This window comes from Chionomys nivalis, chromosome 13, assembly GCF_950005125.1.
Source record: "Chionomys nivalis chromosome 13, mChiNiv1.1, whole genome shotgun sequence".
Classification (NCBI taxonomy): domain Eukaryota; kingdom Metazoa; phylum Chordata; class Mammalia; order Rodentia; family Cricetidae; genus Chionomys; species Chionomys nivalis.
Window position 1 is genome coordinate 39,632,472 of NC_080098.1, and position 25,794 is coordinate 39,658,265.

Genomic DNA, 25,794 nt, shown 5'->3' on the forward strand with positions numbered 1-25,794 from the left:
ATTCTGCATCTCATTGTTGAAGCTTCAAACCATGTTTACATATTAGGACTGTGTGAAGTCACCCAGTAACATAATTTAGATTCATGCTAAACTTCGTATTTTGTCTTTCCAACTAGTGATGTAGTTCTGTAGTTTGGTTCATAATACTAAGAAGAAGTTTATCCAGTCCATATTCACACACAAAACATATTGCAATTGCAGGTATGCACACACACAGTTATATACACAGTATGAAGCCATTTTACTCTTTTTCTTTCACATATTTGTTTCTTTGGTGGCTGATCTTGATTTCCAAACGGACACGATTTAGGATCACCATGGAAACAAACCTCTGGGCATTCCTGTGATGGATCTCTAGATGATGTTTCCTGAGGTAGGAGGACCCAGTCTGGATGGGGATAGCATCCATGACATGGGGATCCTCCACTAAAGAAAAAGGAGAAAAGTAGCGGAGCAGCAGCATCCATCTCTCTTTGCTTCCTTACTGCAAATGTAATACAATCAGCTACTTTCCTACCGTGATGAACTGTACCCTTGAACCATGAGCCAAAGTCAACCATTTCTTTTCTATGTTGACTTCATCAGGCATTTTCTCTTCATAATGAGAAGACTAATACTTAACATTCCATTAGGTGCCTATTTCTCATATGTAGTCCTTTCTCTCTTTCATTTCAAACCCACCAACTTCCCTAACCCCCCATTCCCTCAGGACCACTTGGAGTTTTATTTCCATGGGCAGAATGTAGAGATATTCCAGATTCTAGGCATTTCTAGAGGATGCTTCTGCCCTTTGTTTCTCCAAAGAGAGATTTCTACAAAATGAAACTGTCCTCTGCTCATTCTGGATATCTCTTAACGTATAATACAACATCATTATTCTCTATTTTAATGAAATTACATCTTATATGAAAATCCTAATAAAAAGAGAAGGAGGGAGGGAAAAAAGAAGTCAGATGTGATGAAAATGCTACATTTCTTACAATTGTAGGACAGAAGGAGCAGTGATCACTCAATGTTTGCAGTCTCTCTGAACAGAGCAAACACAGTACCTTCTTCACGGCTAAGATTTGCGTGGGTTGTTGACTGTTCCTTGGCTTTCCAGTGCAGAAGAAAGGATTGGTGCCATGCTATTGGAAGAAAGCCCTAAATTTTATTTTTCTGTAAAAATGCCTTCATTTAACATGCAGATTCTCCCTAATTTACAACCATGACCACCCAACGCTGCAGTTGTCTTGTTTGCGCTCTGAGTTGCTTGAAACATTTGTTCTGACATCTAAAGCCAGGTGCAGCTCATCTGGTTTCAGTTGTTATTTCCACATGAAGGAGCCGAGTCAGTCATCAAGGGATTTGAGCAAGCCAGAGATTATTTATCACTTTGGCTCCTGGCTAGGAACAACTTCATGGCTGTTGCTGTTTCATTTATATGAATGCCACTAAACTTGAAGTTTGAGGTTAGTTCATATATTCTGGATCAAAATGTAACTAACAGAATGATTCTCTTCCTCTTGAGAGGTTTGCAGAAACATCTTTCTCTAGAAATCTAAATTTAATGGTTTCATTAAAATGCAAATTAAACTACAAAAAAAAAAACCCAAAAGTAGAGCTGAGTCAACCATGCAGAACACTTAGCCATTTGGGAGCTGTCGGCCTTCTGCTTTAAGGGAACGAGGGAACAGTGATCAGAGAGCATGTGCTAATTTACGTATCCAACGCTTAGGGTACATTCTATACAATTACAGCTTCGAGACCATCAGCTCATGATCCAGTTTTGCTTCTGCACTAAATGTCCAGAGTAACGACTTCAATTCTTTGATTTATTTAACACTCCATATCACATTGAGTTTGTAATCGAGAGCAGACATCCCTAACTTCTGTGCCCACGCAATTTGCCTATGGATTTTCAGTTAAACTAAAATCCACTTGGGATGTAGGGTACTAGATTATTTATTTACAGTGAGCTGTCAAGAGAGGTAGATGCTTTGGGTTTGTGTGAGTGACTTTAGAGGAGTAAAGATCAAAAAGGATGAAGGGATTTGTCAAATCAAGAATGCAGTAACACATTCAGAAAGAAGACTAATTCATTCATGGAGAAACTGTGTGTTGACAGCGGTTTCTGTCCCACCAGGTCCCACAGCCATTTAGTCCCAAATAAACACACGTGTGTGATTTTCTTTGGGGCTTCCTGGCTGTGGTGCACTGGGCAGGACATAAACCCCAACAAGCTGGCCCTCATGTTACACAGAAGTCTACATTAATTATAAACTGGTTGGCCTATTAGCTCAGGCTTCTTATTAGTTAATTTTAACATCTTAGCCCATAATTCTTGTCTGTGTTAGCCACATGGTTTGGTACCTTTCATCAGCGAGGTTTTCTCATCTGCATCCTCTACATCTGGGTGACGACTGCAGACTGAGCTTTTCTCTTCCCAGAATTCTCTTGTTCTCATCGCCCTGCTTCTACTTCCTGCCTGTCTACTGGTCAATCAGCATTTTATTTAAGATAATACAGTGACAGGATAAAAGACCATTGTCCCACAGCAACTGTATGTTAGTTTCTTTTCCTACCGCATGATAAAATGCATGCCAAAAGCAAGCTAAGGGGGGAAAAGTTTGTGCTGGTTCACAGTTCAAGGGTACTGTCAGTCAAAGTGGAGAAGCCAAGGTTGCAGGAACTCGAAGCAATTGAGCACATATGCCATGCACAATCGGAAGCAGCATGAATGCATGCCACACTGCTGTTTACCCCCTTCCCCCACTCAGTCTGGGATCCAGGCCAGACGAGGGTTCCACTCCAGTTAAGATGGATCTTCCCACGTCAATGAACTTAATTGAGATCCTCCCCCACAGGCACATCCAGAGCTATTTCCAAAGTGATTATGGATTTTGTCAGATTGGCAGTTAAGCATCCTGTTAGGTGATAAATAAGATTTGAAAAGTTTGCTTCTTTGACTTCTCCTGGATGTTACATGAATTTCTGAAACTTCAATATTCTCAGTTTTCTGACTAATCAGATGCTAGTTATTGTAAGTTATGTTTTTAACAGAAATACATGAATTGGGAGTAAAAGAACCAATACTTTATTTAATTAACAAGTTTATCTAAACCTCTACACAGAAGACAAAGAAGTATTACTTTGTTATTTCATACTGGGAGGTGCAGAGTCAGTGTATTTGGTGACTGTGAGTCACCATCTCTAGAGAATACAGTCCGGAGAGGGGCTTTGTTCCAGAAATATGATCAAGCCCTTAAGTTTTCTCTTTTGATTTCTATCATCTATCCTCTGTTCTTAGCAATGAGTCATATGTGCACTTTGATTTCCCCATGGGCATAGAATAAGAGTGACAGAAATTTGTTTTTTGTTGTGATTTGCTGTGCTTGGAACTTACAATGTGTTAAAAGTCAAAGATTCTGAATAATGTCACTTTTCTGATAGGAGTAAGTCATCAATCACCTTTTATGATTTTTATTCTGTAAGATTGACTTCAAGTGACTTGGGAATAGGATGTAGCATCTTTATTCCACTTCTTTAAAAAAATAGCTTTGGCTAGTCTGTATTTCTTTTTTTTAACCTTTCAACATCTATTTTTGAGCGTACTAACTTATGAGTTTTTTTTTTACAAGAATGAGGTAGGATTATTGTTTTGATTGCCCTGAATTCTCAAGGAAGGGAAATGAACATCTGAACAATGTTGAGACTGTTGTGTAAACTGTGGTGTTAAGTTTTGAAAGCATCACAAGGGGGAAGCATCATCTGCCCTGAATTGGAGACCGAGAACATCACATCAAGTTCTCTTTAATGAGAAGCATCTATTATCAACTTCAGAGTTTATAGTTCTGAAAAGTGTCTCTGCTGGCAGGGCTCACCGTGGGATTAGACTGCTCAGACTTGCTTACTGTGCACAATGTTTTCTGGCTTGATGGATTGTGCTGCCCTATTTTTAGATCATTTCTATGCTGTGACATAACAATGGTGCCTTTATTCTTAACTGAAGTATAATGTTTCTATATATTAGTGGAGTAATTCCATATGTGCTTATATTATATAGTGATTAAATTTAGGGTAATTAATGTTTCCATCTCCTTAAGCCTTTTTCATGTATATGTGTTGGGAATGTTCGGACATTTTTAATTATTTAGAAATATGTAATTACTTGTTCATATATTCACAGTGCTGCAGAACATTATAACTACTTCTTCCTAGCTAATGTATCTGGGGACCTTATCTGCTCTTTTCTCGTCAGTGTGATTACTGACCTACTCTCTAACATTTAGAAGTGTACTGAGCTCTTTTGACTCCTTTTCCTCAGAGTTGTCAGGTCTAGTATATACTCCTAGCTAGGACCATGAAGCTCAATTTCTATTCCAGAGTTTGCTGTGGATTCAGTGATTAAGGAAAATTAGTGAAGAATGCTGAAATTATCAACAGTAGAGTATTCTGGGTCGCGTATGTGGGGCAGAAATGTTCTCAAAATAGGGAGGAAAAGAGATTGTTGGAGATGCTTGAAAGAAAAAAAAACTTGAGTCTTCAGGTGTAGTGTGAATTCTACTTGGTCTTAATAATAATAATAATAATAATAATAATAATAATAATAGTAATAAAAACCCAAGTTAGATATAGTGGTAAATGCTGAAAGATCAGAGAAGCAGAGCAGCCAGCCACTAGTGCTCTTTCCTCTGTCAAATCTCAGACACAAAAGGCAATCCCGACTCTGCAAATCCTCAGACTGGATGTTGTCTTGACTGAATGCTGTCTCTATGAAACCTCAGACTCAATGTGAACTCCTGTCTCCTGGTGCCCTATATTCCTCTCTCCACCTAGCCTTATCCCTTCTGTTTCCACCTCCCTAGTGTTGAGATTAAAGGGAAGTTACTCCCAAATACTGGGATTAAAGGTGTGAACCACCACCACCTGACTCTGTTTCTCCTTTAGACTGGATTAATCTCATGTAGCTCAGGGTGGCCTTAAACTCACAGATACTGTCTGCCTCTCTCTCCTGAGTGCTGGGATTAAAGGTGCTTGCCACCACTGCTTGGCCTCTATGGCTAACTAGTAGCTAGCTCTACACTCTGATCTTCAGACAAGCTTTATTTGTTACAGCAAAAATAACATATCACCACATTCATGATGTGGATTCCCCTCTGTATACTGTGAATACCAAAACGACGCTAGAGCTAATAGGCCAAGTGGTGATTTAATTAATATAGTTTCTGTGTTGTTATTTCGGGGCTGAGCAGCCAGGAACAAACAAGTGGCCTCCTACTACACATTCAAGTGCTGTTATTGGCTAGGAGTGAGCCAGGCGAATCAACCCACATTTCCCTGATGGAAAAACTCTGTCAACCAATCACATCTAATTAAGGCGTGGCGACCTGGACCCCAGGGAGAAAAACTGGGAGGACCCAGGTGCACTTGCTCTCTCTGTGCTGTGCCCGCCCAACAGATAGGAAGTCCGACCTCCCACTTTTGTAGTGTGAGTTTCCCCTTTTTAACCATTAAAATATAACTGTTATTCTTGAGCTGGCCTGGTTATTTATCGTACCGACCTAATTCGCTACATTTCCCTCCTTCCTTCACTCTTTTACATGCCCTTCCCAACTGTTGACTGAGTCAGAAAGTAGAAGTCCAGGGAAGGATTCAGTCCTTAGAACTGGGCTTCTGGCTTCTGGTGAAAAAAAAAAAAAAAAAAAAAAAAAAAACAAACAAACAAGTGGAGAAGGGAGGAGTGTGTATTTGGAGGGGCAAGTGGATAGGAATGTTTGCTAGTGTGTGAATGGCTAAAGGAAGTGCCTTCTGGAATCACATCATGCAAGGACTGGAGGGCCGACACCAGAGTCTACAGATAGTTTGTTGTCTCATAAATCCCTTTAGGTTTTGTGTTACATATTCTGTTGGTTTGATTTGTTTCACTTTCTAAAATCCAAGTTAAATGTAGGAATATAGACTTCCAGTTCCAGAAGTCTATTGAAAGCCAACAGAGTCCTGCTCTGCTAACTTCCTCCCAGGGTTCAGATAGGTTGCCTTAGAGGAGCAAAAGGGACTTAGAAGAGTTATAATCTAAGGGGGGATGGAATAAATTCACATGTTTGCTGTTTTATTCATGTCTCTTTGTTGTTCTGCTGTAATTTTGTTTTCTTGTCCTATTTATAATTTCTTAGCTCTAATTTTCTGATTCCTTTCCTCCTCTTCCTCCTCCTCCTTGTCTCCTCCTCCTCCTCTTCTTCTTCTTCTTCCTCCTCCTTCTTCTTCTTTATTTTCCTACATTCTTTATCCTTCTACATTCTTTACTCTTCCAATCTTATTTCTTCTGCCATGACAAATATATCTATATACATTCTTGGGAATTATGTTATATATATATATATATATGCTTGGAAAATGTATATTATTTATTATATATAGATAATTCCCAAGTGCATATATATATATATATATTCATTCATTAGCAGCTTGTTAGTAATAAAAATACTACAAGGAAAATTCTCAGGGACACAGGCATTCCTTGACAATGTGTATCGAAACTTATCAGCTAGTTTGTAGCTAACCAAGATGCAGCTGTGAGGAGGTTCCAGCTATCTCTTAAAGCACATACTACAGAGGTTACAAAGGGAAGAAACTAAACCAATGAGAGATCTAAGGAAGAGGCAAAGGATATGTATACTGTTTTACATTTCTTAAGTGTGATTAATCATATCTGGACATGGTATGTCAGTTAGGTGCTATTGATCTCTTGGAGGACTATGATCTAGCGAGGCTAGACATCTGCAAGTCTGCTCTGCGAAAGTTCCTCCTGACCTCTCCACAAGGACTTCTGTCTAGCCAAATCATCCTGTCAGGGAGTAACGATAGAGAACAGGATTCTAACTTGTTTTTGTTGTTGTTTTTTTAAATGTGGTGCAGCATAAATGGTTTGACTGTCTTATTATATTTGCCAGAATACACAGTTTGGGGAAAAAGTCATCCCTACTAACAGAACACAAGCAAAAATGTGCCTGACATATGAGAAATACACTGTTTAAGAGTCCCAAAGCTGAGCTGGAAGGGGAGCATGTTGTCCCCAGGTAGGATGCCCACACCTGCTACATTTAAAATAAAATGAATTTCTTAAAGACCCACACTGTATTATGATGCTGCCCTGCCTCCCGAAGATTGTGCCTCCTGCATGATGTCCCCAGGTAGGGTGCCCACACCTGCTACATTTCCATTCCTCCTCCCAAAGACCACGTTTCCTGTGTACCTCCTCCAGGTTGAGATTCCTGCTCTCCCACCATAGCTCCAGCCCTAGCGAGACTCCAACCCCTTCTGAGGGTCACGTGTGAAACTTTTAAACAACAGCAAAAAAAAAAAAAAGCATTTTAAAAAGGTCACTTAACTCTAAAGAGTGGACCTTGTACAAAAGTAGTCATTAGTTTCTCCACTTTTATTTTCCTACATGTTGATCAAACTTCTAAAAATAGCTCCAGAAAGCCCCAAACTCAAGGTTTGAGCCATAGCCTTTCTTTTTTTTTTTTTTTTTTTTTTTTTTTTGTAGCCAGAAAATAACTTTATTTGTTCCAGGTCAGAACTTCTGGAACTGTTTCTTGGTGCCAGCGGCCTTGGTGACCTTGAGCACGTTGAACCGCACGGTCTTGCTCAGGGGCCTGCACTCTCCCACAGTGACAATGTCGCCAATCTGTACATCCCTGAAACAGGGGGACAGGTGCACAGACATGTTCTTGTGGCGTTTCTCAAAGCGGTTGTACTTTCGGATGTAATGAAGATAGTCCCTGCGGATGACAATGGTCCTCTGCATCTTCATCTTGGTCACGACACCGGACAGGATCCGACCTCGGATGGAGACGTTGCCAGTGAAAGGGCATTTCTTGTCAATGTAGGTGCCCTCGATGGCCTCCTTGGGCGTCTTGAAGCCTAGACCGATGTTCTTGTAGTACCGAGGGAGTTTTTCCTTGCCGGTTTCTCCAAGCAGAACACGCTTCTTGTTTTGGAAGATCGTGGGCTGCTTTTGGTATGCACGTTCGGTCTGAATGTCCGCCATCTTCCCGGCAGCCTGAGGAAAAAAAAAGCCATAGCCTTTCTTCATTCCTCTCTTTGTGCTGTCACTGATTTCCTCTTTGCCACAGAGAACATTGCTACAAGTTCAGCGGACATGAACCATCTCTGGGAATCAGCTAATGGTCCATGGGGGAACTTCTTCCCTTAACTCCATAGCATGAAGACTAATTTAGGACCGCTGTGCTCTGCTGTGTAGTCTCGGCACATGGCAGCACTGTGACTTTCAAGAGGTCTGCTAATCACGGAAGATGTGGTCCGTCTCTCAGCCTCAGGAGATGATGAGCAAACTTTCTCTGTAGACTGATATACATTCCACACTGCCATTGATACTTGGACGTATCAGTAGTTTCATAGAAAAATGGTTCTGAAGAAAAAAAAATTCAACCAAGCTGCAGTAGTTGGAATGGAATATACCCCCATGGGCTTAGGTGTCTGAATTCCTGGTCCTGTCCATGGTTATTTTGGGAGGTTAGGGTGAAAGGCTCTGGTGTCACTGTCAAAGCAGAGACTTGTCCACTTCTAGTTTGTTTTCTGTGCTTCAAGCTTGTGGTTGAGGGTGTGACCTCTCAGCTTCCTGCTTCAGCCACTGTTCCTGCCTGTGCTATGCCTCCCCACCAGGATGAACTCTTATCTGCCTGGCCCTGGAAGCTAAAACAAGTTCTTCCTTCTGAGTCATTTTTGGTCATGGTGTTTTATTACAGCGATGAAAAGGAGCTGAGACACAGGGAGAGGATAGGCTTAAAATTCAGGCATCTTTTCAAGATCGATATCAAGCTATCCTTTTCCACTAAGGTATTTTCCTTTCCTCTGTTATGTCAGGGGACTAAGTGTTCCAACTGTAAAGGACTCAAGGTAGAAGAGAGCAGAATTCTGAACTTGATACCTGTTTAGAAAGCCATGGTTAAGCCACACTGGCCAGTACTTCCTCTGGCTGTATCTGATGCCTATAACTTCCAGTCATTTACCTCTGTTTCCCTTTTAGGCTCTGAGTTTCTCTCTTTTATATCTTCAATTTTCTTTTCCTTTGCCCTGTGAGTATTAGCCTACTCACATTAGACTTGTAAGTTCTATTACATTTTTTTTTCTCAGACATCCAAATCTGAGAGCTGCTTAAAGTGAGACAGGAGGCTGAGAACATTCGTTGTCTTAACTGTTCCCAAAAGTGTCTCCTAGAATTCTCAGGAAGGGTCATGCCAGGTGGAGGAGTTTTGATGATGTGATGGCTAAGACACCATTGAACTCCACCAGAGAAAAGAAGGGATGCTGTAACTGTACAAAAATATTTTAGGACATATGGGGACATTCAAGGGCACATGAACCTACCAAAGATATGTTTTCAGTGATCTTTTTAAAAAATCTTCTTTGGGTAAAGATCACAAGCGTTGATGAAAATAATTAAAAGAAGTAGGGGGTCATTGTTCTAAGGCTCCTGTCTAGATCCTGAAATACAGCTAGACAGTGGTAAAGAGAACAGCATCCTCAACTTGGAAAAACATCACAGTATGTGCCTAGTAGAAAGAATGGGAGAAGCAGTGAGGGTGCGCTTACCTTATTGACACTGTAGTATTTGAGTGAACACTTCCATGTTTTATAAGAGAGAGCAGAGTAATTAGTGAATCATCTTCCTGTAGGGCAATGCGGGAAGACCAGTACTCCATGGCCTGTACTGAACAGTCTTTGGTCTTCTCATTAGTAGATAATGTTCACATAATACCGTGCTTTTTTTTTGGCAAAGATAAAAAGTGCCAAGAGAAGGCACCTCATTACTCACAGAAGACTAATTTAATTGTGCAGGTCTCCCATTGGCATGCAGAGTCTGATGAAAAGGAAGCGTGACTCACCATGTCTAGTCTTCACCTTCATCCACTATGCTCCAGGGGTCAATTCTTCCAGGTTCTTTGTAAGAACACATAGTTCTGGTCATCACATCAAGCCAGGCACAAACACATGTACTTGACACCCCACGTGGCCTTGCTTTTGAACTTCTTTGCAATCTGCATCATTTGCCCTTATCAGCTTCTCTACTTGTGACTCACAAGACTGGTGTTGCTGCTTGGGGGTCAGACATCAGCATAGCTGAACCTTGCTTTGATCTTTTCCCTTAATTAACAGAAACCATTTTCATGGTATAAGGAAGAGTGCGATTTTTTTTTTCTCTCTGGCTTCAAATGTCGAGTTTTTTTCTCCTCTGAATGCTGCCAACTTACTGCCCTATATCTAATGTAAAATATTAAACAGAGCTGCTATTCCCCAACCACAGCTGCAGTCAGTAGTGAATCTGCATTCCACTTTGGGAACATAAAACTTGATTAGAATTTTGTTTTCACACCATGGAGAAAGTAATCTAACCAGAGCTCCATATCCTTGGGTAATGTGCTTGGCCACTTTAGTCAGAATAATTTTTCTAGGAAAGAATACAGGAACCCTGCCCTTGGGCTAGCACTTGCCGCTCAGTCCCTGGAGATCACTGCCAGAGAGCACATGGAAAGCGAGCTTACCACAAAACACTCTAACTTGTCCTGTTCTTGATCTCTCTCTCCATTTCATTTTTTATTTAGTCTTTTAAAATTGGAACTTTTGTGTACAGGGGACCTGGGAGAATAAGTGCAGACCTGGGAGAATGATGCAGAATCTCACTGAAAGAAAGTACATGCTGAACTTTGCATCTACAACTTGCCAAATGGAAAAAAAAAAAAAAAGCAAATTTAACAATTAAAACTCTATGTTCTCAAATAGTAAAGTGTCAATCTGGATGAAATTAAAGTCTAAATCCAAATGTTCTTATATAACATGGACCAGCAGCTCAAGGAAGTATCAACCACAATGTGCTGGGCCCTTTTACATAAATCACTCATTAAGAAAATCCCTATAACAGACTTACTATAGACCAATGTTATGGGCACGTTTTCTCAATTGAAATTCTCTCTTCCCATATATGTCTGCGTTTGTGTGAAGTTGACAAAAAACAATCAGAACAGACATAGAACTGTAACTCAAACAGTATAATGAAAATTGTTCATTAATCCCTGTATTTTTTTTTTTTTTGATTGTCTTAGTGACACACTACCACTGAGAAGGTTGTGGAGAAGGTGGGCTATTAAGAAGGCCTGATCTTTGGAAGATAAGCCAGGCACACCATGAGAGTAAAATCCAATGGACAGACACGTTCAGAGCAAGTGTCAATCGGATGAGAGTTCTTTCTTAAATAAGAACATACTCCTGCAATGACTGACTTCGTGTTTTCTCATTGATTAGTTCTACACCCCCCCATAAATGTGGCAATACATGCTATAAAGTCATCATGAATAAATGAATTAACCTATTTAAATCTTTGGAAAGGAACCTGAAACACAGTAAAACTTAAGCAAATGATTAGCTATTATGGAAATAACCAAAAGCCCATAGGTGCACTTTCGTTCCTATAGTAAATGGGAAGAAGTTAATGGTGGTAATCCTACTTGAACTGGGGAAGCTTCATGGACGATTTAGGAAGCTTCATGATTATAAGATAGGAGAGAGAATTTTATAGTTTAAGGAGGCAGAAAGTGTCAATGTGGGAATGAAGTATTGCTTAAAGAAACTTTGGAGATGTAAAATCACAGCTAGATCTTAAATTATAGATGGCACGTGTTCTATCCCTAACCCAGACATTATCTTCAGTTGATAACTACCTGCAGATAAAACTTTCATTTTCTCCAACAGAGTCTCATGGAGGATAAAAACACCTACTTGTAAGTGGACAGTGTACCCAGCAGTAGATGGCCAACAGAAGATGAACTTAACAACATCTTTGAAGGCTCCTTGTCTCACAATGTTGTACCAGGTCTTTTAAATATACATATTTACATGCAATTTGTTTAGATATTAGGGCTTCCAGCTTTGTGTTTTTGTGAGATTCCTGAGTATGCAAATGAGTGGGGTCTCTGCATCTATATCTGTTTCTTGTGCCTTTCCTTGGACTCTTACACTTCTGTATGCTTGTACTGTCCTATTCTGATGTGTTAGTTATTTTATTTTATTAATTAGAAGACTGTTTTTTAATGACAGACAGAAAGGGGTTAGATCTGGATGGGAGGAGCAGACACAGAAAACACCTTCCTCTAGATATTTGAGAAAAAAAAATCATTTTCAGTAAACGGAAAAAATGTAGATGGCCAATGTGTTTCGTTTATGCCTAAATAATAAATGTACTAACTGTTCTAAGGTTACATGTAGATTGCTCAGGTCTCAATGTTGTTAAAAGTCAGGATTTCTGAGGCACTACAACATGGAAGCTTGTAGAACAAACATTTCTTCTTCTGTACATCATGTCAGGGGCATTGCAACTTTGTCACCTATCACCAGAAACTCAGATTTGGTTCATGATGAATTAGGGAACCCATAGTGGGGTTCTACTGAGGGACTTTGAAAGAAAGGCAAACTATTCAAGACCTGTCATGGAGACCACTTCTTTGGAGCACATTAAGTCTGAAATCTAAACATGTTTGGCACTGATATTCCAGGATTGGTATTCTGAGTCTCCATTTTACAGTGTCAATGCCTTGGAGTGATATTATCTTTATGGTACAGGCGTCATAGGGAATGGGATATGTTACTGACAAAAGAAGTGATTTTGCACAGGTGTTCTTTTCTGTAGGTTTATGCTTTTTCATCAGCTCAAGGATGCGTAGGCGGTTTTCAGGGTCAGTTGAAATAGAGCGCACCAGGTCCCAATGTGACCACTAGAGTGAAAATGTTCCTGGAAAGGGTTAGCTTCCCTGTCCCTCCTTCCTTTCCTCGCTTTCTTTTGTGGATAATGCTACCTCATGTGGCCAGAACCAAGATCCAGGACCACTGCAACTGAGAATTCTGTGTATGCTGTCATTCGCAATGACGCTGTTAAGTTAAAAACGGTTTTTACATGGAGGAGCTGTTTCATGATTGTTTTCCAGCTTCGTCTCATTTATATCACATTATTCTTAAAACATGAGATATGAGGAACCATGATTTGAAATATCAGTGAAGAGCTTCAAGCAGGAGTCTGTCCATGATCTTCCCATTATTACAGTCATGTAGCTGGTAAGACACGTGCTTCTCCCCCCTCCCCTCTGGAGAACAAAAATTATCAACAAAATACTTTATTTTTTTATTTTATTACTTTAAAAATGTCAATCCAAATTACCACTTCCTCCCCTCCTCCCACGCCCTCCACACACCCCTCCCCCCCTCTCCTGTGGAAAGTCCAAGGCCCTCCTCACTACATCCAGGTTGAGCAAGGTATACATCCAAAGAGAATAGGATCCCCAAAAGCCAGTACATGCAGTAGAGATAAATCCAAGTGCCCCAACTGTCAAACACATTCAGAGGGACTGGTTTGATCCCATGCTCTTTTATTCCCAGTCCAGTTGGAGTTGTTGAGCTCCCATTAGCTCAGGCACATTGTCTCAGTGGGTGAACCCCTCATGGTCTTGACTTCTAAGACCTTAAGCAATAGAGAGGGTGACTGAACTGGCCTTGCCCTGTAGTCAGACTGATGACTATCTTAAATATCACTATAGAACCGTCGCCCAACAACAGATGGAAACAGAGACAGAGACCCACACTGGAGCTCCCAAGGTCCACTTGAAGAGTGGAAGGAGGGAGAGTATGAGCAAGACACGTGCTTCTTAGAGCCCAGTGGCCTTAATATATTTTATCCACAAAAATAGGAATATTAGATTTGATATGTAGGTCTTATCTGCTTTCCTTGAGAAGAAAAAGACCATACTGATGATGACAGAGACATTGCCCTGTAGAAAGGTGAATTTCCTGAAAGTTTCCAAGAGGTAACTTACTTATCTATGTGGTCCTAATCTTTCAGATGTCAAATGGGTAAAATAGGTGCCACACAAAATTGTCTTGAGGATGAGAGTAATGGTCAATTGCCTCCACAATTTCAGGTTCATAGAGGGTGTGCAATACATATTTAAGTGTTCTTTTCTTACGCCCAGGACAGAAATGCCTGTTCACTGCTCTAGCAGGTTGTAGAGCTGATCATTTGACAGCTCCTCTTGCTCAGAAGAGACTGGTAGCATCCCTTGCCTGCATGCTGCTGTCAACCATGAAGGCTTGACTCAACCTAGCCAGTCCTGTGATACAGAGTGTCTGAAGAGGGTTGGGTTTGTGGACGTTGAGAGCTAGGGGAACACTGGGTGGTACATGCCAGCTGCCTTCCCTCATCACCTCTAGGCTTGTGCGTGCCTATACACATGTCTATGTGTGTGTCAATATTTGAGTAGCCATGGGTAATTTGGTAGATTTCTCTCTAAAACATTTTTTTAAATGACAAGACAAAAGTTAAAACAGCTGTAAAGTCAAAAATCATCTTAAAACCTTGAGGTTTAGAAAACACAGAAGATGAGAACCCGAGACTCCCTTGGTTGTTCAAGTTTGCTTCTGTTGCAAGTGTGACTTCCATTGCTTTTCTTTATCTCTGAATCAATAATAATAACAAAAATAAGACTCTGAATTTAAGCTGAGCTCCCTCCAGTCATCAATCCCATGTGTTTTGATGAATGTGGATCTTTGTATAGAGGTTTTAGTGAAGTTATATGATGCCATAGGATGTCACGAGGTGAATTTCTAGAAGACAGTGCTTATAGAGTTTCCATATTCTTGAAGAAGTCAGTGTTTAAAAATGAGATATAAGGACAGTGATCACAAATAGTGAACGCTGCTGTGGCACTCATGCTCTCTCTGCTTCATCCTCATGCGACTTCCTGTGTCTTCAAGAAATCTTACCCTTGGCATGTTGTCCTTGTGTTCTAGACACAATCATTCTTCCTGTGAATTTGCGTAGACCCCCTTCATTGCCTGGAATGAACTCTGCCACATTCCTGTCAGTTGGAATTCCTCACAACAGATTAAAAACAATTTTCACAGAGTATTTTAGGAAGCCTTTGGCTCTAGAGATATTGTTACAACACTCTATAACATCCTTGTATTGCTTATAGTACATTAACTCTGCTTTGTTTTGGGGAACATACCTTATATTCTACTAGACTGTCAGATGTTTCTGGGATAAATGCTGCAACATGATTTATTTGTTTTATATTTCTGTGTATCCATTGGTTAGTGTGGGAATATAAAATAATTGTATACCCATGACCACTTTGTTCATTGAATTAAGACTATATCAGAACAGGGGCAGGAAAATTGAATGCCATCACTAGAAGGCACACTTCAGTCATATAGCTTTGCTCCATTAACACATAGCTGGGCACCCATTGGACATCATGCATTTTGCTAGCTTCTGGGGACAAAATGACACATAGAGCTTAGCTTCAGTCTTAAAGTTATGCATAGATTCCTCAAGGTATTCATATGTAAGCAAACACATGCAATGCCACCTTAGTGCTTGCTCAAAATCACACAGCTCAAGTCTATTCAGCTCCAAAGCCACGAGGAGCATTGAGGGTGGCTTCTGCTCAGACCCCTTAGAGAACAGCAGTAGTCTCTACTAAACAAGCTGGTGGTCCTTCTCGAGAAACACTGTTAAATCAAATTATTTTGTTTTGGTCCCAAACTAGGTCCTCCAGAAGCTGGGAAAAGCTGATGAAACAAAAGATGAACAGTTTGAAGAATATGTTCAGAACTTCAAACGGCAAGAGGTGAGTCCAGCTCCTAAGTTTCTGCGGCAGGAAGAACTGTTTGTGTTTTCATGTTTGGTGTGGTTGAATCACTCCCAAAGCTCCTGTGTTGGAAGTTAATCCGCACTGTGAAGTCTTAAGGTCTCAATTTAATCTACTATGGTGTTTAGAGGCAAGGCCTTTCAGAAGTGGTTAGGATTAGGAAAAGTCATTCCGGTGGATTTATAAGAAGATGGATAGAGACCAGAGATACATGCTTTCTGACTCTTGTCATGTGACTCTGAGCTGCCTCGGGTCTCTGCCAGCAAGCCTGTCATTACCCCATGTACCCAAGAAGTACAAGCTAAGGTAAATCTCAGGTCTTTATATTGTACTTAGTCTGTGATCCTGTGTTGCTGGCACTAGAAAGTGGACTAACACACTGTGAGGGTGATACTTGGGAGTTCTGTATTCTGTGGAAGACAAGAGGGGAGGCAGCAGTTATTGACAGCAAGTTTGGAGTATAGTTTCAGGATATTATATTTCGCTACTCTCAACCTTTTCAATAAAATGGCTAAGCTAATGGAAAGATTGTGTTTTGGGCACTCCATTTTCCTCAGAATACTAGAAAGGCATTACACAGTCTATCAAACGATTTCAGGTAGTGTGTGCTTAAGACTATACATTTTGGGGTTGGGGAGATGACTCCATCAGCAAAGTGCTTACCTAACAAGCAAGAGGAGGTGAGTCTAACTTTTATCACACATATGAAAATGCACACATATAATCCCAGGGTGAGGGAGACAGAGATATGGGAATCCCTGCGGTTTTTTTGTCTGCCAAGTCTACCCTAATAGGTGAGCTTCAGGCCAAAGAGAGACCCGTCTCAGAGAGAGGACTTGATGGTATTCCTGGGGATGGTACCTTAGGTTGTCCTTCTGCCTCCACACATACACATATGCAAGCCCCATGTGTGTGTACATGTAGATATGGTAGATATGGACCCATTGCACAAATTGTGCCTATTGTCCCCCAGGACAGTAGATTCTATGTGTCAACATCTGTTTTTCCTTTGCACCGTTCTCCCACATTTCCTGAACTTGAATAGCACTCCACAAGGAAACCTGTAGATCACTTTCCTCTTCCTTTTCTAGACAACTCTCAATGTCTGCTTTTGGAAACAAGATTTAAATTGAGGAAGTGACTCAGTCTTAGAGCTATTTTCCTTTCTTGAGGATTTATAATCTATTCTTCAAAACTCGATCATCTTGTCTAGTGAATCACTGTGGTTCCAATTAGCTTTTTGCATTGGATTTTCAGCCTATCACTTTTCTGGCATTCTTAAGTTTCCCAGAATTTTAGCTGAAAACTGTCCTGGTCTATAATGTATTGATTTCTAGGTGGCACTGTGCATTCCAACTATTATAATTGTCCATTCCATGGACTTTAAAAAAAAATCTAAACCAAGTCAGAATTTTCTTTCTTGTCTAAGATACTAGAGAAAAATATAGTTTGTTATATCATCAATTACATTAGATAAATGGTTTGTAACTCTTGGAGAAAAATCTGGGGTAGCTTCACTTTGCTGTTCCACCTTCATTTTTTTCAAGGCGTAGTTTCTCTGTGTAGCCCTGGCTGTCCTGGAACTCACTCTGTAAGCCAGGCTAGCCTTGAACTTAGAGATCTGCCTGCCTCTGCCTCCTGAGTGCTGGGATTAAAGTCGTGTACCATTATGGCCCTGTTCCCCCTCAATTCTTGTCACTGCATACACTTCTCAAAAGTGATGGGGCAATGGGCTGATAATCACCCTTAAAAGCTTGTACATTGGCTCACTTGAGAATAATAACTGATTGAAAATCTGGGTAAAACTCAGAAAGTTGGTAAAATGTAAAGAACAATTTTACTTTATAATAATGATGTAGACCGGACAGGGGGCACACAGTTACTTGAGTCTTTGAGAATCACAGTGGTTTCATTTTGAAAATATTTTTATATTAAAGCATCACATTTCTACATGTTTTTCTTGATGTTTCTTATTGGATTCAGAAAGAGTTGGTTTACAGTCTTTATCATGGGGTGGAGACAGATGATGCCTTGTTCTTCTCTGTGTATTAGAGGCAGAGATGGAAGGAGAAGAAGAGAGGGGAGTAAGGAGAGGGGTTAGTTTTTTATTTATTTTTATTCTATGTGCATTGGTGTTTTGCTTGCATGTTTGTCTGTCTGAGAGTGTCAGATCTTGGAGTTACATACAGTTGTGAGCTGACATGTGGGTGCTGAAATTGAACCCAGGTCCTTTGGAAGAGCAGCCAGTGCTCTCAATTGCTGAGCCATCTCTTCAGCCGGATAGTTATTTTCAATGGAAAAAAAAAAAAAGCCTCCACTTTGAGAACCATAGTTAGGCCCAAGGAATTTTTACTTTAACAAGAACAAGATTTTACAGAGAACATGATCTTTTTTACGTTTAAAATATGTTGGTAATTGCAATGGTCATTCTTACTTGTTTACTTGATTGGATTGGTAAACACCTTGGTTAGAACAAACCTCTGTTTATGAGGCTATTTCTTAAGAGGAAGGAAGCCATCTGAATGGAGTGAGATCAGCAAATAGGAGGCCTAGAGGGAATAAAGCCTTTATTTAATGTTCAGGCATTCTTCATTTTCTGGATTCCATGAAGTGAGCAACTTTGTTTCTCTGCCTGCTTCTGCTTTGCCATTCTGCCTCACCATGGACTAGAAACATTAGAACCAGTTACCATGTTCTGAAACAGTTGGAACAATTAGCCTAAATTTCTTTCCCCTCTCAAGTATTTGATCAGAGTGATTAAAAAAAGAAAATATGGCCAGGCCATGGTGGGGCACGCCTTTCATTCCGGCACACGGGAGGCAGAGAGATCTCTGAGTTCGAGGCCAGCCTGATCTACAAGAGATAATGTCAGGACAGGCACCAAAGCTGCACAGGGAAACCTAATCTCAAACATACAAACAGAAGGAAAATATGACTAACAGAATTTCTAATTCACATCTGTTGTGTGTGCTGGAAAAGGGTTGTTTGGTGTTCAGGAGCAAATGACCTACCAAGACTGCAGTCATCTCTACAAAGTCTAGTATTCTTAATGTTGTATCCTGGTGACTTATTATCCAAAGACAGACTCCCAGAGGCATTGTCTAACCTAGACAGCCTAGACTTCATGTTTATCCAACAAATATGTATTTTTCAATCACCAGTGATGGATTGACAGTAGATTATGAATTGAATTTTTATTTATACACTGTGGTCATGTGACAATAAATGTTTTTAAATTCTCTTTTGTAACATAGACATCCTCATAATTGCTGGTATGTCTCTACTAGTCTGTGTTGGAATAAATATAGTTGCTGGTGTGTCTCTATTGGTCTGTGTTGAAATAAAGGTTGCACAAGTTCTGTCCTGGGTCTCTAGTTTGGAGCTTAGATTTATTTCAGCCCCACTTTTTTTTTTTTTAAATCTTGTCTCTTTTTCTAATATATGGTTTGTTTGAGATGAACTGTATTGTATGAAAGGTGTGGTCCTACTGATTGTTGGACTCCACTTCTAGTTTTTGTGGCCCAGATTTCAAACTGCTTAATTAGGATTAAGAGGAAGGAGAAAGGAGGGTAGAATAGCACACAGAATCATTGAACTTTCCTAGGAAGTTTGGAATTTTCCATGATGAGAGCTAATCCAGCAAGAAGCAACACAATCTGATGTTAATCCTCCCTCTCCAGAGGTCGTTTTTCCTTTCCTGACTTTTTGCTTTTTTTAGAGTTTCTAACAAGTAAAATTAATTGGTGTGGGCACCAATTATTTTCAGTGCACCTGGTTGCCTGCTGGTGGGCCCTTTACTAAGTGGAGAAAAGCCCTCGGTGGGAGGAGGGACCTTGACATTTCTTTTCTCCTGCCTAATAAACTCACCCTTCCTGCTAATAAGCTCACCTCTGGCAAATCTGCTAGGATAACAAAGGAGCTAGTGGGTTGGTGGGACCCACGTTGGCAGCTGTCAGATCACATCATCTAGGTGATAGCCGGTGTGAGCACCGTCATCCGGGTCAGATTCCACATCAGGGTTCCAAATGCTGAGAGAACTGGGTTTCATGGGTCTCCATTTCCTCTGTGAAGGGCCACAGTAGCACAGGTGGTTCCTGCCTCCTTCGCAGCCACACTCCAGGGTGTCTACTTTTGGTGCAATGCTTAGGACCAGGTGTGTTTTAGATCTTGGGGACTCATAAATTTGAAAATATTTGTATAGATTTTACTTGTTGAACATCATTTATCTGAAAATCCAAAATCTTTTAAATACTTTTGAATTCAGAACTTTTTTTTTTTTTTTTTTTTTTTTTTTTTTTGGATTTTCGAGACAGGGTTTCTCTGTAGTTTTTGGTGCCTGTCCTGGAACTAGCTCTTGTAGACCAGGCTGGCCTCGAACTCACAGAGATCCGCCTGCCTCTGCCTCCCGAGTGCTGGGATTAAAGGCGTGCACCACCATCGCCTGGCTGAATTTAGAACTTTAAAAGAATTTCCATTTCATAGTCTTTCAGATTTTAGATGTTCTAAGTAGAGATGCTCAACCTGTACACTAAGAAGAATAAAAAGTCCTGGGACCTTGACATCATTTCAGCTGCAATTGCAGACTCTAGCTACTAGGCTCCCCTGGTAACTGCTGGCTTCCCTGAGCCACAGATCATGTTTTACCTTTTTACCTCCACAGGGCTCTGAAGTTGAACACATTTGCTGATTCTTGACTATATTCCTTAGAGCTTATTTCCAGTTCTGAGATGGAAAAAGATGTTTATTATGTGTATCTATGAAGATACACTTATGACATAGTCAAAGAAAAAAAATGTCATCGTATATAGTCAGGCAGTGGGGCTGCAAATCTTTAATCCCAGCACTTGGGAGGCAGAGGCAGCCAGATTTCTATGAGTTTGAGGCCAGTCTTGTCTACAGTTTTGGAACAGCCAGAGCTGTTTCACAGAGAAACCCTGTGTCGATCCCCTCCCCCCCCCAAAAAAATTAGAAAATACATTTTTAAAGGCACATAAATAGAAAGTATATTGCCCTGTGTGCTGACATATGAATTAAAACTTACCATTTTATTATGATAAATTACATTTTTGTTCTGAAATGCTGGCAATTTGGTTAAATAGCTAGGTCTAGCGTATGTCTTTGGAACATTTTTCTAACAATAAGCCTTAATGTATATATATTTCTGCATTCATTCGCCTTTCATTAAATATGAACAATGACTTTTTTTCTGAGCTAGTCTCTCCCATGATTAAACATGAGCCCACCTGGTCTGTATGGCATAACGATCTGGTTCTAAATCACAGCCTAGTGAATCTTCGTCAGACGACAAATCTTCCTTTCTGGTCTTGAAACCTTCTAGAATTGAATTAAGAACCTCATTTGTTGAGTTGTATGCTTACCAGAGTAATGTCAGTCAGAACTTGGCTCTTTCAGAACCCCCGCAAGTCCTTAGCACAGCATAGTTCCCTGGGCTGGATTTACATAGGTCTGGGGACAGCCTTAAGTTGCATTTCTGACACACCCCTAAGTAACGTCAATGATCCTGGTTCAGGACAGTACATGGAGGCCCTGTACATTGGCACAATCCATACATCCCTCATACAGAGTTTTATGCTGCTTTCTCTGGTTAGTTCTCCAGCCTTCTAATACTATGGGCAGTCACTAGTTTTTAGCACCTTGACATATGGAATGGGCTTTGTTGGTAATATTGTGGCTGATCTGTCACATATGGAAAGGACTTGTCTGTAATGCACATGGTACCAAATGCTGAAATAGAGTGCCCAAGGCTTCAGGTTGCGATGACAGCAGAAGCTGCACATCCTGCTAAAGTAGGTTGCACATGTGCTTGCATTTTAGGAAGAATAAATTGAATGAAGGTCTTTCTAGGTCCTACGGTTTACACAGGAAATTTTTAGTCAGCATTAGCACTCTAGAGTGAGGCTGTTGGAGTAGAATGAAGGTGGTTTGTTCAGGGAATCTGACCCATTATAAGCCTTAAAGATGAAAGCATTTTCTCTGGAAGGAAACTTAGGAGATTAAATGCCTACTCTAGGAGAAAGAAACAATCTCAAATCATTAATCTCGTTCTTACCTCCAGAAATTAGAAGTGCAAAATAAACCTGAATAAGCAAAACTAAGAACATAAATCAATGATCCTGAAAATAAGAAAGCAGTGTAAGATATATGAAACAAAAACCTGGATCTTTGGAACAATCAATAGAATCAGTAAATCTTTAGGCAAGAGTACCAACAACAATGAAAACAAATCACCAAATCTGAGAAATGAAAGATTCTCATTTTAGACTCTGTAGTCAGTTAAAATATAGTAAGAGGATACTGCAGTCAACTCTGTATTTAAACATTTAACAACCAAAATGAGCTCATTCCTCCATAGCCACAAACTACTAAGATGGGATATGCAATCGATTATAAGCATTAGAAAAAGTAAATTTGCGATTTAAAGTTTGATTTAAAAAAAAAAGTTCTAAACCCATGTTGTCTGCTGGAGACCCAAGGTCCTTAAAGTAGAATTATTATCAATTTCATAAACTTTTGTAGAAAACATGAGGAAGCGCTGCAATTCAATCTGCAACTGTTAAACAAGCCAGTATCTCTTGATAAATTTGAACCTTCCTTCCTCCCGTATTTGTACCTCCTTTGAGAGCGAGATACTTGTTACTCAGTAATCTCTATTCAAATATTTATTTATACAACTTTCTTTTTATATCAAATCTTCTAACATGAGTTGCATCCCTCCTTCCCCTGTGTGGCACTGGTGGAGAGTGGTACCCCATGACCTAACTGTAGCTGAATTATACCACTGTCCCTTCTCCTTCCTTCCACTCTGGAGGACTGCTGGTTATGAACCCCTACCTACTTAGCTCACCAACTGAGAGTCCGTTTTGCCCGGTACAGTGTCTTCAGAGAGTTAGTTTCCTTCACTTCTGCTAATGCTGTCTTTTCAACAGGAAAATATGTTGATTATTAATATCAACTAATTAACTTTTATAATGAAGATTGTTTAAAAGTGCCTATGGTACAGAGTCAACACATGACTGCACTATATTAAGCTTAAAAGCCCATATGTACATCCATACACACACACACAAACACATATATACATATATATATATATACACACACTGAATTATAATTATTATTAGTGTCTTAGAAAGTTAGTTAATCTAGTATGAACTGAGCATAAAGTCACTTCTTCACACATGTGTGTTATACTCTCAGATGAACATCATGGATTTGGTGACATGACCTTTAACCACTGTGATTGGAGTAGTCTGCTTTTGTACTTTAAGAGTTAGACAATTAACGTAAATGCACGGTTTGTTTGTATTTATCCTGCAGTAGTTTTCAGTCTTTCTAATGCTGTGACCCTTTAATATAGTTCCTCATGTTGTGGCGAGTCCCAACCATAGCACTATTTTCATTGCTACTTCATAACTGTAGTTTTGCTACTATTATGAATTGTATTATAATCATTTTCTGGAGATAGAGGTTTTGCCGGAGAGGATCATGATCCACATGTTGAGAAGCAATGTCTAGCAAGATGACATTTCTTGGTTTTTTTAGGAGTGAGATCCCTGCTTAAGATATTTTTTGTGCTACCTCATACTCTGACTCTAAACATCCCAGACCATTTATTTGTAATGAGTCATATTCTTTTATTTTGTTTTGTTTTAGAAAATTCTCAAGGGAAGTGAAGCAGTAAATCCCACCGCATGCTGGAGTTGACTCTAATTACATACTACATGTATGTATTTGAAAATAGGAAATATCCAACTTCTTGCATGTGCTGCTCCCCTGAGTTTTCCCCTGGCTGTTCCATCATGGCCAGTAGGAGAAGTCAGGGTAGCATCCTCAGTGCTGGGATGAGGGCCCACTCAAGTCAGGCAAGCACTGGCACAAATTACAGGGTTTTTTTTTTATTTATTTATAGAACATGCTTTTTTTTTTCTGTTGTCTACTTGGAGTACATTACCTCAGTAAGCATTACTCCAGGTCATGTTGAGAAAAAAAAAATCATTTGCTTACGGCCATGTGATGGAGGTGGGTCATCTTTCTATCTGTTGTTTCATTGGTTAAGTAATAAAGAAACTGCCTTGGCCCCTTTAATAGGACAGAAAATTAGGTAGGCGGAGTAGACAGAACAGAATGCTGGGAGAAAGAAGCCGAGTCAGGAGTCGCCATGATTCTCCCACTCCAGACAGATGCAGGTTAAGATCTTTCCTGGTAAGCCAGCTTGTGGTGCTACACAGAATATTAGAAATGGGTTAGATCAATATGTAAGAGCTAGCCAATAAGAGGCTGGAACTAATGGGCCAGGCAGTGATTAAAAGAATACAGTTTCCGTGTAATTATTTTGGGGCATAAGCTAGCAATGTGGGCGGCTGGGTGCCGGGGACGCAGCCCCGCCGTCCATATTACAACAGCCATGGAAAGTAGAAAATAAATTAAGTTGTATGATTACTGTATAGCAGAACTTTGTCCAGTCAACATATTTGAAAGGTCATGTCACCAAATCCATGATGTTTACTTAGAAGGTGGCCACAGGCATATGACAAAGGGACTGATGTCCAGGTTTCAACTCGTTGGTTGACAACCTTTAGCAACTCACAGGTTTACCCCGAATTGGGCTTATCTTTGTGCCCATGATTCACCCTGGAAGGCTGTTTTAAGCAGAGGGAAAGGATGGCTGGTTGCAAGCTGAAGACCCACCAGGGTTTCCAGTGACGCCACTCACTGTGATGACATTTCAGAAACGTATGGCCATGGGGCAGCTCCCACAGAGAACAAGTGGTCTATGGTTCCAGAAACAATGTGAAACTGTGTGGGGTGGTGGTATTTCCTCTCACCTCAGGGCTAGTACTAAAGGGTGACATGGAGTGTGGAGGGATACGGTCTACTCTGCACTTTTCCAGAAACCTCTCCACCAGAGATTTCTCTGTGTTTAGAAGTGTACCTCACTACATGTATGTATTTGAAAATAGGAAATATCCAACTTCTTGCATGTGCTGCTCCCCTGAGTTTTCCCCTGGCTGTCTATCTATGGGACTTGGAAAAAACTCTTACTTGTTTGGTCTTCCCTTCATTTAGATTCCTGCTCTGTTAGGCATAAATTATCTGTGGTTGGAATTAAGTTTGGGCTTCCTCTTACGTTCATAGCACTCAATCTTTCTCTGGCCAAACTCAGAGATTTAATCCCACTTCTCCTTCTAATATGTGTCAGAACTCAGCAGCCTGCCAGCCAAGCACATGTCTTTTCTCTAGGGATCATGATAGGAGACAAATTTCAGGTCAATCTGTTCTAATAATGTGGGAGTAGCTGAGGCAGTGAATAGGTTGTGGTCAGTGTGTCTGGAGGGGTCCCTTGGGGACTGGACCATTTGTCTCCAAGTTCTTTATCCATCTTCAAGTGCACCTGATCCCTTACGACTGCCTGTTCTTGCTTGACCCTCCGTGTCCACACTGAAATCCCGCTTTTTGAAAAAAGATCTGTCCTTACACTACCGTTGGCTTGATGTTTCCCAGTCCTTTCAGAGTGTGTTCCTTGTTTACATCACGAAAGCATTATTTTTCCACTTTTTGAGTGACAGCTATTTATCTGTGTATTGATGTCTGTTAGATTGGCATATTCCTTGAGAAAGACTTTCTGACTTAGTTGCCTAAGGAAATACTCTGTGACTGCCATATCATTCCACAGGTTTAATAAGTGCTTCCCAGGTTTTACTTGCCTCATTGGAGCATGTGTTTCTTACTTTGCTCTTATGTGCCACCACCTCTCTCATTCTCCATCAGTTCCTCTCTTGGCTGTCACTAATTTTTTCTTCCTTAATCCTCATTTTTGGAAACAAAATACCTACTGGGGGATGCCTGTATGGTTTGGGCCAGTGTAACCTGAGCAACCTCACAACCAGGGGTGCTATAAAGATCTGCCGGACACAGTTTTTCTCTCTTCCGGGAGTCTTATATGCTTTTTTATACATGAAATGTAAGCCATTTTACTTATGAAACAGGTGTTTCTTTTACCTTTGGGTTCCAGTTCTGTTCTTTACTTTCCAGAATTAAAAAAAATGCATTGGGTAGACAATGATCAGTGCAGAGA

The 25,794-nt window shown here is 40.3% G+C and overlaps 2 protein-coding genes across 7 annotated transcripts in view; one reads left to right on the forward strand and one right to left on the reverse strand.

Annotated features, from left to right (window-relative positions):
• Amph (amphiphysin) overlaps positions 1-25,794 on the forward strand; it is a 180,195-nt gene that overhangs the window by 65,037 nt on the left and 89,364 nt on the right. For all 6 annotated transcript variants that reach the window (XM_057787207.1, XM_057787208.1, XM_057787212.1 and 3 more), the window contains exon 2: positions 15,597-15,677. In XM_057787207.1, the coding sequence (XP_057643190.1) occupies positions 15,597-15,677 (81 nt within the window). The remainder of the gene's footprint in view (positions 1-15,596; positions 15,678-25,794) is intronic.
• Positions 7,523-8,048, reverse strand: LOC130885608 (40S ribosomal protein S11). The gene has a single exon (XM_057787214.1). It carries the CDS (start codon positions 8,030-8,032, stop codon positions 7,556-7,558), a length of 477 nt encoding a protein of 158 aa, XP_057643197.1. The 5' UTR covers positions 8,033-8,048; the 3' UTR covers positions 7,523-7,555.